Here is a 17,272-nt window from a genome sequence, read left to right as displayed (position 1 = left end):
CAGCCCCTCCCTGTGCGTCCGTGCAGTAAATAACGTACGCGATGGGATATGGCAGCCCCGGGCATTTATTGGGTGCCCACAGACCCCTCATGCTGCTTTCTGCCTGGACTAGGCATCAGGGAGGCAGCTGGGTTCTCGGGGTCGCAAGATCATGGAGGCTGACGGCCGCTTGTCCTGAACTCGGCATGCCCCCCAGAGCAACAGGAGGCAGGATGAAGCTGGTCAGAAGGGAAGCTTGGGGCTAGTGGCAGGGATAGCCTTCGGCTCCACAGGTGTCCTATCCCCTGGGCGCTCCCCTCACCACGGAGCCTCTTCCAGGGGACCGTCTGACCTTCCACCTCCTGCTCCGCAGTTCCAAGACCTTTGGTCAGCGAGGCAGGGAGGGTGCTGATGCGCCGCCAGCTCTGGTCTGATGGCACTGACTCATCCCCAGAGCTGCCCCACGTCCTCCAGTGTGGGGGCTGCTGATGGTGTGTCATTACTGGGAGTTCCTGGCGAGAGCTTCTGGAAAATGTTTAAAGCACATTCTCATATTCCCGGGGTGGGCTGCTGCCTTCCCTGAGGGGTGCAACTCGGGCTCAGGGCTGGTGGCTGGTGGTGGACAGAGCCACGTGTCTGTGCAGTGGCTGCAAAAGCCGTCTCTCTGGAGTCTAGGACGGGGCCCACATTTGAGCCTTGGCCCTTCATCGTTCGGAATAATTGCTAACCTTTCTTCCACACCGTACTAAAGGGTGTGCGAAACACTGATGTGCATCATCTCATTTAATCCTCAGAATAACCTGCTAAGTAATCCTTATTGCACAACTGAGGAAACCGAGGCTCGGGGAGAGGAGCCACGTGCCCAGGTCCCACACCCATGAAGTACTTGAGAGCACCGGTTATCTGGTGTCCTCTCCTGGCTCTACCTCCCAGCAGCTCTGTGACTTTGGCTAAGTCCTCTCTGAGCCTTGGGTTTCTCATCTATAGGATGGAGAGAATATCGGTCCCTACCCTTTGGGGCTGTGGAGAGATGCGTGTGAAGGGCAGGGCGCTGAGGACATGTACATGTGTGGCACATAGTAGGTGCTTATAGGCTAAGAAATAATCCATTTCAGTCACGGTGTAGACGAGGTGGGAGGAAGCATAGGCGTGTTTTCAGATGGCTTCTCTAGAAGCCAGGAGCACCTCCCCCAAGGTCTAAGGCACTAATCTCCAGCAGTTCATGCTCCTTGAATGCCCTCCTCTAAAACCGTCTGCAGCCTGCCCTGTCCTGACCTTGTCTCAAACTTGCTCCCACATCTCACATGGCCCTTTGCAAAAAGGCATTTGGAAATTTGCAATGACCAGAAACTGTCCTTAAAGCGAGATAAGCAGTCTCCTCTTAGGGGCCCGTCTGCTCAGAACTCTTAGTATTGTTGCCCTGGTCATGTCCTTGTGCTAGGGTCTGGGCCTGCCGGGTTTGGGGGAGCTGCTTCTCGGGGACACCTGGGCTGGCAGTTTTCTGTTCTGCTGTTGATCTCACTGGAATCAGTTTGGCCTGGAATCGGGTGTGAAAAGCAGACAGGACTAGCTCCGACCCCCCTGCTCAGCAGGGCCGTTCCAGGGCCCAGAAGGCAGCCGGTTTGGGCAGGGAGTGCCATGGGGCCCAGGAGGACACGCTTTCTCAAGTAGATGAAGGAGCCAGGGCAGGAGAAGGGAGCTGCCTGGCAAGCTTGGCACCAAGGCAAGAAAAGATCGTGGGCAGCTGAGCCCTGGAGAAGCTGGCCAGTGGGGACAACTAATTCTGGGCCATGACAGGAAAGAGTATGCAGCCCCGTGTGCCCTTCAAGGGGAAGGTGCTCCTCTGAGGACATTTCCTTTGTGATTGGAAAGGAATTTGCTGCAAGAAGAGAAACCTCTGAAGAGATGGATTTAGGGCTGAAACATGCCTGTCCCACCCACCTCAGGGTGATCCTGGGAGCGGGGGGGTTAAATGCAAAGCTCCCTTTGAATCCCCTGACTTCAAACTGGTGCAGCCCATGGAACATGGAACCACAGGGCCCTGGTGCTGGGAGGCCCATCGGAGTCCAGCCCCACCGCTACCTGGCTGGGAGCCTGGACGTTCTACCTTCCCGAGCCTTCCTCACCGGCAAATTGCAACGAACACTAGTAATTCCTTCAAGACGTTGTCAACAGGATTAAATGAGAAAATGCACGTGCCATACTTAGCACTTAGTATGTGTTCCAGAAACAATCACGACCTGTAGTGAAGAGCGGACCCTTCAAGCCCTCACACTGGTTTGTAAATCCTCATCACTCCCTCCTCATAGGGCTGTAGTGGGCCCATTCTACAGATGAGGAAAATGAAGCCCGCCTCTCCGGTCTCCTGCTCTTGGTCTGCAAACGGAGGGCTCTCTTCAGTCTTCATGACTTCTCCGCCATCAGTGAGACGCCTTAGGAGTATAGTACGGAGGAGGATCCCCTCTCCCTCCCCCCTCCTCCTCCACCTTGCCTTCCCCGGATAAGTCACGGGGGCAAGCTCACGCACTATCTAACAACACATGCAGGTTTTCCAAAAAAGCATGGGCAGGTTGTTACTTGCTTTTCAGTAGAAAGGGGAGGAGCTCTTTACCTATACATTTCTCTGAAACTTGCTTGTGATGCATCACGGACATCCCGCAAGTCAAAGGCTACGGGTCTCACGGTTGTTTTAACAGTTTCTAACATGGCACTGGATGGAGGGGTGGCTCTGTGCACTGCAACCGTGCCACCCTCCGTCACCCAGACCCCTCATGATTCACACACACACACACACACACACACACACACACGCATGCACGCACGGAGTTTCTAGCATACTTTATTGCTTGTGCGTGCTTCATCACAAAGCAGTGCTGCAGGGAAGTGTTGTACATACATGCTCAGACACTTGTTAATAAGTGGACCGGTGGACGAATGGATGGATAGGCCAGTCGCTGGGTGTGTTTCTCCCCAGTGCCCGCTCTTGGACCATTCCGAATACAAATAGGTTGTTTGTTTGCCTCAAGGGCCTGTCCCAATTTAGTATGTGGGTGTGGCCACTTTCTGAGTCCTAGGACAACCTTTGTTGGTCCCCGTCACCTTCAAGGTCCTCAGGTCTTCCTGAGATCTCAGGGCTGTCCCATATGTCATGATTCTGCCTTGGCCCCTTGGTCTCAGATAAGGCTACCAGGGATGCCCAGGCTTGGCAGGGGGCTCCCTTGAGGTCAGGGGTAGGAGACAGGATGTGACCACCCAAGATGCCTTATCTTGTACCTCCACAGACTCAGAGGACAATGATTCGGATGTATGCCTTGACTGGGAGCCCTGGAGCAAAGCCCCAGCCCAGTTTTGCTGGGAGGGGACACTCCATAGCTAAAAGGAAGAGAGGTCCTGCCTGTGAGCCTTCTGTTCAGCCAGGTGAGACCCTTCTGGGAGTTGGGGCGGGGAGGGGGCGGGACAGGAAGGGGAAGTCTCAGGTCCTACCCAAGGCCTGGGCTGCTGCCATGTTGGATATCCACTCCCTCCACCATGGGACAAGAGCTGCTTGTCTCCGCCATGTTGGGGAACCCTCTGCTTCATTATTTTGGAGACATGTTTTCACCATGTTGGAGGACCAGCCTTCTCTGCCATGAAGAGTGGCTTCACAAAGTTTCCCTACCCTTTACCTCCGTGACCCCACCTCCCACTGCTCTCCGTACGGAGGGTCTTGGCCCTTGCTGCTCCCTCTGCCTAGAATTCTTCACCCCCGCATCCGCTCGGTGCACTCCCTCACCTCTGAGGTTGAGATCAAATGTCTCCTTTACTCTGCTCTAGATTGTCTTCTGCCATAGCATTAGCACCTCCTAACGTGCCCGATAACTGATGCTCCAAATCCAAAGCCCTCCCAGCACTCCTGACACACAGCCCTTTGGAGGAGGAAGGACACGATCCAGTGATGCAGCTTGCTGATAGTCACTGGACACTTACAAGGCACCAGCGCCTGTGCCAAGCACTTCCCTTTCACAAGCTCGTCTATGAGATCTTAGGAAGAGGGTATCATTCTTACCTCCACTTTGCAAATGAGAACCTGAGTGGCAGAGCAGTAAGTAATTTGCCCGGAGTAATGGGGCCCTGGCACCCACTGAACACCTGGAAAGGCCTCAGCCACTCCAGAGGAGTGGGATGTCAGCCCTGTGCCAATGACCCCAATGCTCTAATTGTCCTTCTCAGCTCTGTTATCTCCTTGACACCTTTTCATTGCTGGAAGGGGAGTCTTGATTCCCTTGGGTACCCAGCAAAGCAAAACACCGCCCCTGAACTTCTGCCAGCTTTCTCCGTCTCCATGAATAGCTCCTCCATTGATCGGTCTCATTGCTTGAGCCATAAACGCAAGAGTCAGTCTTCGTGCCTTTTTTCTTTCCCAGCCCACATCCAGTCCATCAGCAATGCCTCAGCTCTATCCCTCATGTGCCCACTTCCCTCTGTCCCCACAACCACCCCAGCCTGATCTATTCCAAGTCCACTGATGCAACCTGTTCCCAACTCCCTCTGCTCCCTGTGGGTCACAGTGTGGAGCCTGTGTGGGGTGAGAAGCGAGGGCCCTCACTTAACCTCAGTTACACTGATTCTTAACCTTTCTGGGCCATGTCTTTGATAGCCGAGGGTGCTTTCCCTGGAAAAACACACGCGAGTGCTTGTACTCAGAGTACTGTGCTCAGGCCCAGCTTCGCGGTGGTAACCTGTGCGGTCCCATGAGGTCCCATGTTCCGAAAAGCCCCGTACTTGCCTTAATGATCTGCTGTCTCTCGTCTTAAAATTTTTAATTTTTGAATGAGGGGCCCTGTCCATTCATTTTATCAATGGGCCCACAAATTACGTAACCTGCCCTGTTTGTGTACAATTAGTGGGGTAAGGAAAGGAGACATTCGGACTCTGCTCCAGAACCTTGTCCCATTCATATAGAGCCCTTCCCGCCCCATCCTGTATCTGTTCCTCTCTCACTCTTTCATTCCATCATCATCTCTAGACTCAACCTTCCATGCTTTTCCAGCCTGGCTTTCCTGGAGTCAGCGGAGCGGTGGCAGTAACCGAGCTCGATGGGAGAGACTCGCCGATGAGGGAAGAAGACTCTGGCGAATGTGGTGCTTCCCGGGGGTCCCCCGACTCCGCTCCTCCACCGACGGACTCAGGAAAGCCTCCAGAGGACCCAGCTCTTTCCCACTACAGATGACCTCCCAGGGTCCCTGGGGAGGAGCCTGAGCCTATGAAGATGGGATAGATAAAAGGCATGCGGGGAAAATTTGGCCATCTGAACTCAGAGGAGGTCCTAGGATACAGCTGGGCCAAAAGGTGTGGGTCCATATTAAAGAAACGAGGCGTTTCCTGTGCTCAGGAGACCCCTGACAAGTCCACTGGGCCTGGCCAGATCCATTCATTCAATAAGCTGTGGGGTCTGGGCCCAACCGCGGGCCCTGACTCCACATGTCCTTGACCTTCTTTGGGAATGTTTGACTTTCTCCCATCCTTTCAAAGGGTTGGGGGATTCTTGCTCCCAGCTCCCGTTCTAGAATTTCACACTCCTCGATTCGCCGTTAGGTTGACTTTAATAACAAATACTCATTTTGTAACTACAGAGCAGCTACCACATGCTCGTATAAAATTAACTCACCTTTCATGAGCACCCACTGTGTACCAGGCACTTTTCCATGGGCTTTATACGGGGGTTTAACCCTCACAAGAATTCTATGAGGGAGGGTCTTTGGTTATCCCTGTTTCACAGAAGGGGAGAATGAGGCACAGAATGACCAAGTGTCTGGCTTGGAGCCACGCCAGTGGAGTTGGGCTTTGAGCCAAGACCCTGACTCCCTTGTGCCAGGTCTCACCCAGCGTGGGATGGGGGCAGGGCGCAGGCAAGGAAGTGTTCTCTCCTTTGCAGAAATCCCCTGTCCTTACGTCCTCACTAGCTTCCCAGGGGCAGCAGTGTTGATGGCAGGAGAAGGGGACAGGCCCTCCTGGTGTCCCCTCCTCTGCCACCTCAGATCCTACCAGTCAGGAGTATGAATTATTAGCTCGTCTGGAGTTTGGTCTCCCCAGCTCTGCTTTTTCTGCCCTGTCAGATGGTCCATCCAAGGCACAAAGTAGAACATATCTTTCCCCCTGCTTCGAGCCCTCTATAGCTCCCTGTTGTCCTAGGGCTAAAGTCTTGAGTTCCTTGTGTGGTACAGAGGGCTGCCCTTTGGGAGCTGAGCCCCACTAAATTTGCGGGACAAGGTTTCTGTTTCTAGCAACAATGGGAACATCCTTGAACTTTTATCTTGGTATACAAGTGCGCTTCTATCGAGAGGATAAATTCTGGGAGAAGTTGTTGAATTTGAGACCCATGTGTTTACATTTTGCAGATGTTGCTAAGTTGCCCCACTATATGGTAACTCCGAGGGTGTACATTACGTGCCTGTTCCCCCCGGCCTTTGCCCTACTGTACAGGTACTCCTAACACACACACATATTCTCCCCCATCCCCTCACCCCCCCCCACCTCTCCCTCCACACATGCCTTGTTCTAGCTGATGAGATTTTGGCAACCTGTGTTTTCCTGGGAGCTTTCCTGGCATTGAAATAAACACTTTTGGTAACATACATCCCCTGTGGCTGGAGCTTCTCTCAGGCTTTGTCTGGCATTTTCTCCAGCTTCCCTGCTCCGTAGAGTCCCATGAACTGCTTGGTCACCTCTGTCCCCTTTGCTGCGAGGGAACGTTCTGTGGGTCAGCTTCTGTGCTGACCTAGAAAAGCCAGATGAGCCATCAAGCCCCACCCTCCTGTCCCCTGTCACTCTGGAGGAGCCAGAGAAGCCTCCTGGGCATGGAGCACGGCTCTACAATAGTCAGGAGGTGGGCTGGATCACAGGCTCCCTGGGGAGGTGCTGGCAAGTTGCCAGGATCTGAGTCATTCCACTGTGACCTGATCCACTTGACTGATACTCCAGGGCTGGGACCAGGCCCAACAGGGGCAGAGGGATGTTGCCCAGAGCGTGGGCACACTTCATCCTCTTCTGAGTTAAGTGTGGTTCTCCAGGAAGCTGGGAAGTAGTGCTTCCTTAAAGAAGCTTACTCAAGACTCAGGATACTCTCTCTTCCTCCTTGCTTTCCACCTAAGCAAGGTGATAACAAGTTAGGTTTTCTGTTCTGGACCATAAGTTCATTTACTCGGGTACTAACTTGTTTACTCATTCAAGCATTTATTTATTCCTTCACTCATTAGCTTTTCTATTCATTTGCCAAATGGCTCACTGAATTCTTCATGCACTCATTCATGCTCTAACACATTCATATACACAGCCATCATCCATCCATCCATCCACCCATCATCCATCCATCCATTATCCATCCATCCATCCATTCATCCATCTATCCATGATCCATCCATTCATCCATCTATCCACCCACCATCCATCCATCCATCCATCCACCCATCATCCATCCATCTATCCATGCAGCCATCCATTATCCATCCATCCATCCAAGCATTATCCATCCATCCATCCATCTATCTATCCATGATCCATCCATGATCCATCCATCCATCCATCTATCCACCCATCATCCATCCATCCATCTATCCATCCATCCATCCATCCATCCATTATCCATCCATCTATCCATGATCCATCCATCCATCCATCTATCCACCCATCATCCATCTATCCATGATCCATCCATTCATCCATCCACCCATCCATCAATCCATCCATCTATTCATCCATCCATGATCCAGCCACCCATCTATCCACCCATCATCCATCCATCCATCCATCCATCCCTTCATCCATCTATCATCCATCCATCCATCCATCTATCCATGATCCATCCATCATCCATCCATCCGTCCATCCATTATCCATCCATCCATCCATTATCCAACCATCTATCCATTTATCCACCCATCTAATACTTACTAAGCATCTATATGTTTTACACACAAAACTACTTATGGCTCCCAAAGTACTTTTCACCCATTTTCATGGCTATTTCAACTTACCTGTTGGGAAGGAGGGCCTCTGCACCAATGGGACCTCCAAATACTTGACCTTCTGGTGGCATGGTTCCAGAGTCTTGTCCTCAGGAGGACCTTGGGAAGACTGGACAGTTAGTCATCTGCATAGTCTTAGTCTCCATGTGAGAGCCAGTGCCATTTACCTGAGACTTGAGGCTCCCAACAGAGCCTTTGTTCTGTGAGGCCCTTACCATTTAAAAAAATTTTTTTTTTTAATTTATTTATTTTACAGAGATCACAAGTAGGCAGAGAGGCAGGCAGAGAGAGAGAGAGAGGAGGAAGCAGGCTCCCTGCTTGAGCAGAGAGCCCGATGAGGGGCTCGATCCCAGGACCCTGAGATCATGACCCGAGCCGAAGACAGAGGCCCCAACCCACTGAGCCACCCAGGCGCCCCCCCTTACCATTTTTTGATGTGAGAGTCATGCATAGTCCTGGGCACTGTGGCTCCCCTGGGGTATTACTTCCAGTTATTGGGCTCTATTTCTTCCTTCTCCCTGGACAGAGCAAGCTATGGTGACCTGTGGACTTGGGCCCCATCCTTGAGCTGCTCCCTGGGGCCACTCTTAGTGTAAAGTCAACTTTGCCCCCCTGGGAGGGTCATTAACACTCAGAGACTTTGAGGAGGACAGGGTGGAAGCCCAGAGCAACCTGGGGGAAGACCACAGTGTTCTGTCCTGGCCAGAGTGCAAGAGGAGGCCCTCCTGGTCCCTATAGATATGGGGACACAAGCCAGGGAAACTGGCAGGAAAGTCTCTCACTTCCATGCCTTTGCATGTGCCGAGTTCCTGCTCTTTCACACTCCAGGCAAAATGTCAATTCCCAGGATCCCCACATTCAGCCGCTCTCCTTCCCTGCCCGTTAGCCTCCTCTCCTACCCAGGCCCTGCCCTTCTCACCACTTCAACACAATCCTGCTGATGAGGGAGCAGGAGGCTGGCTGAGGACAAAGCAAAAGCTGGCGCCTTGCACCCCCCCTTTCATCCGCTCCCCTCCATATGTGTAGCATTCCTCAGGCACCCCTGACTGCCATAAAATGATAAATAGTTAACTTGCTGAGATCGCAATCCTGCAAGACAGGAGTCTCCCTTGGTTTGCAAATTTCCTTGAGATTTACAACAAAGAAGTTACCTTATCAATAGCCCTAATGTTACCCTCCCCTCCATGAGAAACGGAAGGAGGCGGAGGTAGAAGGAAAAGTAAATAAAGTTAAATTTCTTCTAAACCTAAATCTTATTAACAAGGATGCTTGATAGCAGGAATGGAACATTCCACCAGACTTCCAATTGTCTTTACTCAATAACAACTAAGCCTTCAATATCCTGATAGTATTCTTTGCCCCAATAGCCCTTCTGAACACCCCTTTGTCCTCACCTACCCAACCGTGGGGTATATAACATGCCCACCTTCACAACCCGGGGCGGCCGCATCTCTGCCTGCCCACGGGCCCTGTCCCCGTGCTTTAATAAACCACCATTTTGCACCAATGACGTCTTAAGAATTCTTTCTTTAGTCGTCGGCTCCGAACCTCCTCACCCCACCGAACCTGACTTAGGTTCTGGGACTTCATCATTTTTGGCGAGCCAGGCAGGAGGCTTGTGAGTCTTTACATTTGGACTCTGAGCTTCGGTGCAAAATTGGTGAGTACTTTCTCTCCTTTTCCTGTACTCTCATTCCAGGGCTTTTTCAAGGAGTATGGTCTTATTGGAACACTTGCAGGTCAATTGCTCAGGCTGTAATCCTCTAGCCCGTGGCTACTCTACGGGGAGGAGAACGTCTGCCTTTTGGCTGTAAGCTAGTACCCTGGCCGGAATGGCAATAAGACCCAGAAACTTGATGGCCTCACTCTATTCCTGTTCTTATAGAAAGTTGTCTCTCTTGGGCACGGGACAGCCACCTAAGTCACCAGGACGGCTGCCAATCTTAAGACTCCCGTGTGAGGTTTCCTCCTGATTGATCTAATGTGATCCCCTCCACATCCCTGGTCTAGCCACTTCTGGCCGCGAGACCTCCACTGGGAGCCGGCCAAAACCAGTACCCGATTGAATTAAAACGCAACCGGGGACCGTTTCCTAGGGAAGCTGGCTGTAAGGACCACATGTGTTGGAATGTCGCATAGACCATGATGGATTTCAGTCTTTACTGTTTCTTCTCAGTGTCTTCTACAAACTACTTATAGCTATGAAATTGGGTAATTTCCCCTTGCCAAACTTTTCTAGTATTTCCATGGGTTAATATGGCAAAACAGTATGCAGTCTTCAGGACAGACAATGGCATGGTACAAGCATTTTAGTCCATTCACCAGGCACCCATCTGTAGCCTAGGATGCGATGGGGAAGTGGAGGGACGCCGGCACCCCTCTAGGGCTTCTTAGGGCAGGAATGCCTTCTGGGGAAGGCAGGATGGTGATCAATAGCATATCTTGAGGGACACCTCAGGTCGCTTTTGACACCTAAAACCTCTGACATACCCTGTGTGGGACGCCACCCAGGAGTCGGGGGATTTGGTAATGGACTTTCTTTACTTTTCTGGAAGCATGGCCTCAGTAGGCTGCTTCAGTTCCCAAGGACTCTACCTTGGGGTCCCTTTTAACCCACTGGAAATGATTTGGATTGCAAAACTTAGGAAAGAACTGAGCTCCTGTAACACTGCATGGCCTCAGTGGGATCTATCAGTTAGATCTCTGCAGGAAACAGGGCAAATGGACCTAGGGTGCCTGCATTGCTCATACCTAGGCCTTCATTGCTCTGCACCAGGACCCCAGACTAAGGGGCTTTTATGGAATGTGTTTGCCCAAATGAGTCAGCTAGTAAACTTTCTCCTGACATATTGGATGGAAATTACGTAAATAAGCCTTCTTCTAGTAAACCCAGGTTGCTGAGCCATCCCTAGCAAAGGGGACTCTGGCTTTATTTCTCTGTTTCTCCTAATAGATGTGGGGGCTTCTCCCTCACTCACTTCCCGTGTTAATGGCTATAACTGGAGCCAACTGGGGTTGGTCTAACTCGAGACAGAGACCATAAGGAATATTCCCAAGCAGCTGCTGAAACTCTCTTTGTTTCGGGGAAGTTTCCCTGTGTTCTCTGGCCTGACTTGGACTGCCTAACCCCTCCCCCCTTGCTGGTGGGAAAGCATGGCGTCTGCTCCTCTGTTGGGGCTTATGAGCTCTAAAACCGGGAATCTTTTCTCTGCCTCCTGGCAGCACTTTGTTTCTTCTGTTTCCCCCTTATTGTGTTTCTGTACCAACGCGCGTGCAACCTGCATGACTAGCCTCTAGATCATGTACCACGGCTCCTTCTCTTTCCACTGTCAAGGAGCAAGAAGAGCACCCCTGGACCTAACACTCCCCACTCCAGATCTTCCCACGCATGTCTCAGGTAAACATTCAAAGTGGAGTGGGTCCAGGTGGAACGTAAATCAGTATTGGAACTAAGTTAAGTTTGTTGGTTTAATTAAGATAGACGTGTCTTTGAAGTTACAGCAGTAAATGTGAAACTTTTATTCTATCAAAGTTTACTGAAGGTCAGATAAGCTTGTGTTACTTGTTAAAATTTGTTAGCAAAGAAATAACTAAACTGATGGTTAATTGTCTGTCTCAAAGTTCTAATGGGTAATTGATGAAGTAGCTTTCAAAGTCTTTGGTAATCTGAAAGTTTTAAAGTTTTGCTTGGATGACAAATGGAATTAAATTGTGGACATCTAGGTCTTAACCAAACAGGATAAAATGCTAAGTCGTTAATTACTGGATGTAGGTTTGTGCTTTTGACTTCTTACTGCAAAGAAACTAAGAGTATTTAAATCTGTTGGTAAACTTGTTTGCCACTTAACTGATTCATAAATTGCCACCTGAAGAATTCTGTTGTAACAGTTCACAATTGGTTAATAACTAAAGGTGTTTCTAAGAATACAAAGTTCTGCTTAGTGTAACTAAGACTGATGGAAATGAAGGGAAACTGTATGTAGGAAAGTAGGAGATATGTAAGAAAGATTTAAGGAATGGGAATACATTTTGTTGAAGGTAAAGGAAGGTAATTTTGTCCTAAATGAGATGGTTGTTTAGAAGGGAATGGCTTGGGACAAAATAAAGGACTTTCAGTACAAATACAGATATTTGATATACTTGAAAATCCTAAAACTGAAATGGGTAAGAATTTCCAAAACTGACTAAAGCCGCATTCACCAGAATTAGTAACATGGGACTAAATGACCTAAAAGATTATAGTGTTGTGTCTCTTAATGTTTTGTCTTACTTTAAACATTGCTGGTTCTCTCTAATGTTTGCTCTTCCAGACTAGGGATACTTTTTCTTAAGTTATCTGTAACTTACAGAGATGTGAAAGTGCTCAAAGCATTCAAGCTTTTCTCTCTATCTGAACCCTCTGAAACCAAAAGGTCTTAGTAAGTATTCTTTCTTCCACGGCAATCAGTCATTTGCATAAGTTCAATAAGAATCTGTTTTCCTTGTAATTGGAAACACTGGTTATTTTACCAAGGCTTTGACTGGGATGTCATATTTGAAAAGACTCAGATATGAGCAGACAGTTTAAAGGAACTAAGGTTGACTTTATGAAACCTGGAGCCATAAAGCCCCTTGGGACTGCTGGCCTGATACCTTGCTTACAGAGTTCCCAGCAGCCTCACCAGGTGAGTAAAGAATGTCACTCCTTGGTAGGTGCAGTCTCGGGAAGAGGAATTCGCCCAAAGGTATTGCAGGCATGACTGATGGCAAGTACAGGGCTTGGCTTCTGGCCCAGAGAGGCTACTAAAAGTTCAACCTAGAGATTGCTCATAAGAAGTTCCAGCAAAGCAGATTCTAAAAGATCTATTGATCACACTCACTGTTCTTGCTGAGCTTATGTAAATAATGGGCAGAGTTTGTTAAAACTGGACTTGTTTCACAAGTGAATTAGTCCTGATTTGGCTATCTCTGTAAATGAGGGTTATTTTAGAGAGAAAAAAATTATGTTTTAGTAACACACCTTTATGGGTGTTAAATTCTAGATTTGATTGTCTTTTAAATGTTGTTTACCTAAGCTAAACAATTTGAGGTAAACTTCAGAGAAGTTACACAATAGCTTCTTTAGTCGATCTTACTGTTTTGTGGGGATATTAGCAGACCCTACGGCACATGATTAAACAACTGGAATAATGAAATTGCCTAAAAGCCAACCTGTCTCACTCCATAGGATTAACGATGGACTTGTGGAGATAATGGATGACCCCACTTTCTTTATGAGTCGATTGGATGATTCATGGGGGACTCCCCTTATCTCTTGACAAGTTTTCTCCCACTTGACAATGATCCTCTGTAATCAGGATATTGTTAAGGTTGGACCACTCAAAGGTCTTCTTATTGGTTTCATCCCTTAGTCATATTTATCCTAGAGGCCACCTCTGTTGAGGTGCAATTGCAAATAGATGCTTTAGCTAAGCATAGAACAGCCCTCATAAAAGGAGCCTCAAAGCTCACTATGGGACAGTCCTTGACTGTAATGATGTCACATCAGGTCCAGATTTGTCTTAGAAGCCAAAGGCCACAAATGGATGATGGAGGCCAACTTATTAAATACTGGGCTACACTAACAGATATGCCAGAAATAATACTTAAAACTTGTCAAACTTTAAACCTAGTTACCTGTATGCCTGAACCTGACCTGTACTTCTTTCTCTATAGAGCAAAAGAGGTTATTGATCTTGCTTACTCTATTTGTCCAGATTTAAGATGCCCCTGTTAAAAATACGACTGACAGTTGGTTTTCTGATGACAATAGTTTTCATAGAAAAAATAAGAACAGCTAGGTATGCTATAGTGCTCACTAGCACTTTGCAATTGCCAGAGCCTAAGAATTAACATTTATACTGACTCCAAATATGCTTTCCTGGTACTACATGCCCATGGAGCTATTTGGAAGGAAAGGGGATTGCTATCAAGCCATAACTCCCCAATCAAATATGGGCCTAAGTTACGAAACCCTCCTTATCGCTATACTAAGGATGGTGTATATCAAATCTAGGATGCATATTTGTGTTTCATACCCACACCCATTGGACAGCTCACTCAAAATGCAATTTTATGCTGGGAACAAAGAAATCATACGAGTGATACTTGGGCAAAGGACGCACGATATCTGGGATGGCTATCACTAGAAATGTGTTCCCAAGTAATAGTACTCCAGGCTACTGACTGGTTTGCTACTGACTGGGCAAGGCGACCTGGCATTAGATGGCCAGCTCCAAATGGAACCCACTGGATATGTGGAACCAACCTGTGGCCCTGGCTTCCTCCAGGGTGGATAGGTCGCTGTACTTTAGGATTTGCCTGGATTCATGGGCGCATTACTAAAACCACTGCAACCCCAGCTAATCTCCCCAACTTGAAACAAAGATGGACACGATCTGTTTTTAAATGGTATGATCACTTAGCATCCATTTTTGTTCCATCTGCGGGACTAGAGGATGTCATGTGGCATGTAGAAGCCCTTAATAAATATACTACAAAGGCACTCAATGATTCACTAAATGGCATCTCCCTACTTAATACTGAAGTGTCACAGATACGCAGGGCAGTCCTACAAAATAGGATGGCCTTAGATGTCCTGACAGCAGCCCAGGGTGGCACATGCGCAATTATCAAAACAGAATGTTGTGTGTACATCCCAGACTATCACAAAAATGTCACAGGACTAATAAAAGATATGAATACCCAAATTAAGGCCCTACAAGATCCTTCTCTCTCTCTCAGTGAATGGTTAAGTTCCTGGTTTGAAGGAGGACTATGGCCGAATCTCCTTTTCGGGCTTCTCATTCTTATCGTCTTATTAACCTTAATATGTTGCTTTGTTCCATGTTTCTCTACTTGGTGCCGAGACTCCATTGCTACAATGACTACACCACGACAGACGATCCTTGTCGCGCGCAAGGACGCCTCTTCACTGTCAGCGCTGGATTCAGCTGCCTCCACCTTTCGTAACTCCCCTATACGTTCCTACCCTGATCAATATTGACCCGAGCAGGTAGGGACAGCTCTACGCCCCTATTCAGCACGAAGAAGTTACAGAAGATGAGACCTTCCACCTTCAACCACCTTAAAGATTTAAGGGTCAAAATTGTTCAGGGGGGAATGATGAGGGAGCAGGAGGCTGGCTGAGGACAAAGCAAAAGCTGGCGCCTTGCACCCCCCCTTTCATCCGCTCCCCTCCATATGTGTAGCATTCCTCAGGCACCCCTGACTGCCATAAAATGATAAATAGTTAACTTGCTGAGATCGCAATCCTGCAAGACAGGAGTCTCCCTTGGTTTGCAAATTTCCTTGAGATTTACAACAAAGAAGTTACCTTATCAATAGCCCTAATGTTACCCTCCCCTCCATGAGAAACGGAAGGAGGCGGAGGTAGAAGGAAAAGTAAATAAAGTTAAATTTCTTCTAAACCTAAATCTTATTAACAAGGATGCTTGATAGCAGGAATGGAACATTCCACCAGACTTCCAATTGTCTTTACTCAATAACAACTAAGCCTTCAATATCCTGATAGTATTCTTTGCCCCAATAGCCCTTCTGAACACCCCTTTGTCCTCACCTACCCAACCGTGGGGTATATAACATGCCCACCTTCACAACCCGGGGCGGCCGCATCTCTGCCTGCCCACGGGCCCTGTCCCCGTGCTTTAATAAACCACCATTTTGCACCAATGACGTCTTAAGAATTCTTTCTTTAGTCGTCGGCTCCGAACCTCCTCACCCCACCGAACCTGACTTAGGTTCTGGGACTTCATCACTGCTGGCTTGCTTTCCTGCTTCCTGGCAAATGTCACCATCCCCATTTCAAGGAGGAGGAAATCAAGACATAGAGCAGGTGGACGACCTGCTCAAAAAGTAGCCAGACTGGGGTGAAGATCCCTGAGTCATCGCTACCTTTTCTGGCTATGTTAGTCGTGCACTTTGTCAATTCAGTTTAATTTAAAGTTGGCTGCAGGTAATAATGCAATGCAAATAATATTTCATGACTTTAAAAGGTGCCATTTTTACTTCACTGTGTGCTGGTGGGCGGGTGGGGGGGCGGTCTGTCTGTGTGTGTCTGCCTGTAGGTGGCCCCAGGTGAGACAAGCTCACAGGAGAGAAGGTTGGACATTTGGGGGCGTCTGGGAATTGAGTGTGTCACAGAACCCTGCAGCCCTCCTCCTGCGTGCATCGTTGGTCGAGTCAGCCCCATGGTGATGGGAGCCCAGCCACTGAACTCGGAGCCGTGAGGGTGTCAGCCCTTTTCCCTGCACTCCTGATGGAGAGGCTGGACCCTGGTGCCCCTTGCCTCACCACCTCTGAGCCCACACCGCCGGGCAGCCCGGGCACTGTGCAGACCTGGGCTGAAGGTACAGTCGTCAAGGAAAGAGAGCGGGGAGGTTTGGGCCACTGGTGTCTCAGGGCCAGGCCTGAAGGGTAAAAGGAATAAGATGAGGACCTTAGAGGGGTATATGTTCTGTCAGTCCCTGCTACACCCCCGTGAGGGAAGAATTCTCCTCCTATCCTACAGATGAGGAGACAGAAACTCAGAGAGGTCAAGTAAATGACCCAAGGTTACAAGCTGCCAAGTGTTGAGAGTGTATTTCAAACCTTGGTTGGTGAACTCCAAATGAAACCATTCTGGGACACCCATCGCCATGGACTCTGACTCATGTCTTCCTCAGGGGTCGCTGATTTTCAGATTCTAAGGGATATGAGGGATGCCCCCACCATGTGTGCTGTATTAGAGACCCAAGAGTTTATTTGGGGTTCAGGATTCAGGACCTTAAGCTATGGGGTCTCATTTGGGTCCATGTAGCTCTCTTATGACCAAACTCTACTTTTGTTGACAAACACCCTATGATAAAAATTTAGGCTGTTTCCTTTCTTTTTCTCCTCCTCCCTCCCTCTCTTTCTTTCTTTCTTTCCTTCTGCCTTCCCTCCTTCCTTTCTTGTTGCTATTTTAACTATATGCATTGTCTTAGGCATACATATCTTTGTGCACTTACCTTATGATAAATTCCCAGAACAGGAATCACTGAATCCAAAGGTCTGTACCTTTAAAATTGAATCATATCGCCCAGTGGTTTCCCAGAAGTCTGTGTCCAATTACAGACTCACAGTGTGGGTGCCGGTTTGGTATTTTATGTTGACATTCTTGACTGGACAATACTGCTCTTTTTAGCCTATGCTAATCGTATCTTGTTCTTAACTTTGCTTTCTTTTTTTCCTAAAGAGTTTATTTATTTATTTGACAGACAGAGATCACAAGT

General features: G+C 48.7%; 1 protein-coding gene across 6 annotated transcripts in view; it reads left to right on the top strand.

Annotated features, from left to right (window-relative positions):
- ADIG (adipogenin) overlaps nt 1-17,272 on the top strand; it is a 39,187-nt gene that overhangs the window by 1,392 nt on the left and 20,523 nt on the right. For 2 of the 6 annotated variants that reach the window (XR_004287491.1, XM_032350687.1), the window contains exon 2: nt 3,261-3,396. Coding sequence is in view for 5 of the 6 variants with exons in the window: in XM_032350687.1 (XP_032206578.1) it covers nt 3,261-3,355 (95 nt within the window). In the remaining variant the exon portion in view is untranslated. Of the gene's footprint in view, nt 1-3,260; nt 3,397-4,984; nt 6,594-17,272 lie in introns of those variants that run through there. The other 4 variants (XM_032350685.1, XM_032350686.1, XM_032350683.1 and 1 more) reach the window with 4 other exon arrangements.

Source organism: Mustela erminea, chromosome 7, assembly GCF_009829155.1.
Source record: "Mustela erminea isolate mMusErm1 chromosome 7, mMusErm1.Pri, whole genome shotgun sequence".
NCBI classification, from domain to species: Eukaryota; Metazoa; Chordata; class Mammalia; order Carnivora; family Mustelidae; genus Mustela; species Mustela erminea.
This window is presented reverse-complemented; position numbering and strand designations above follow the sequence as displayed.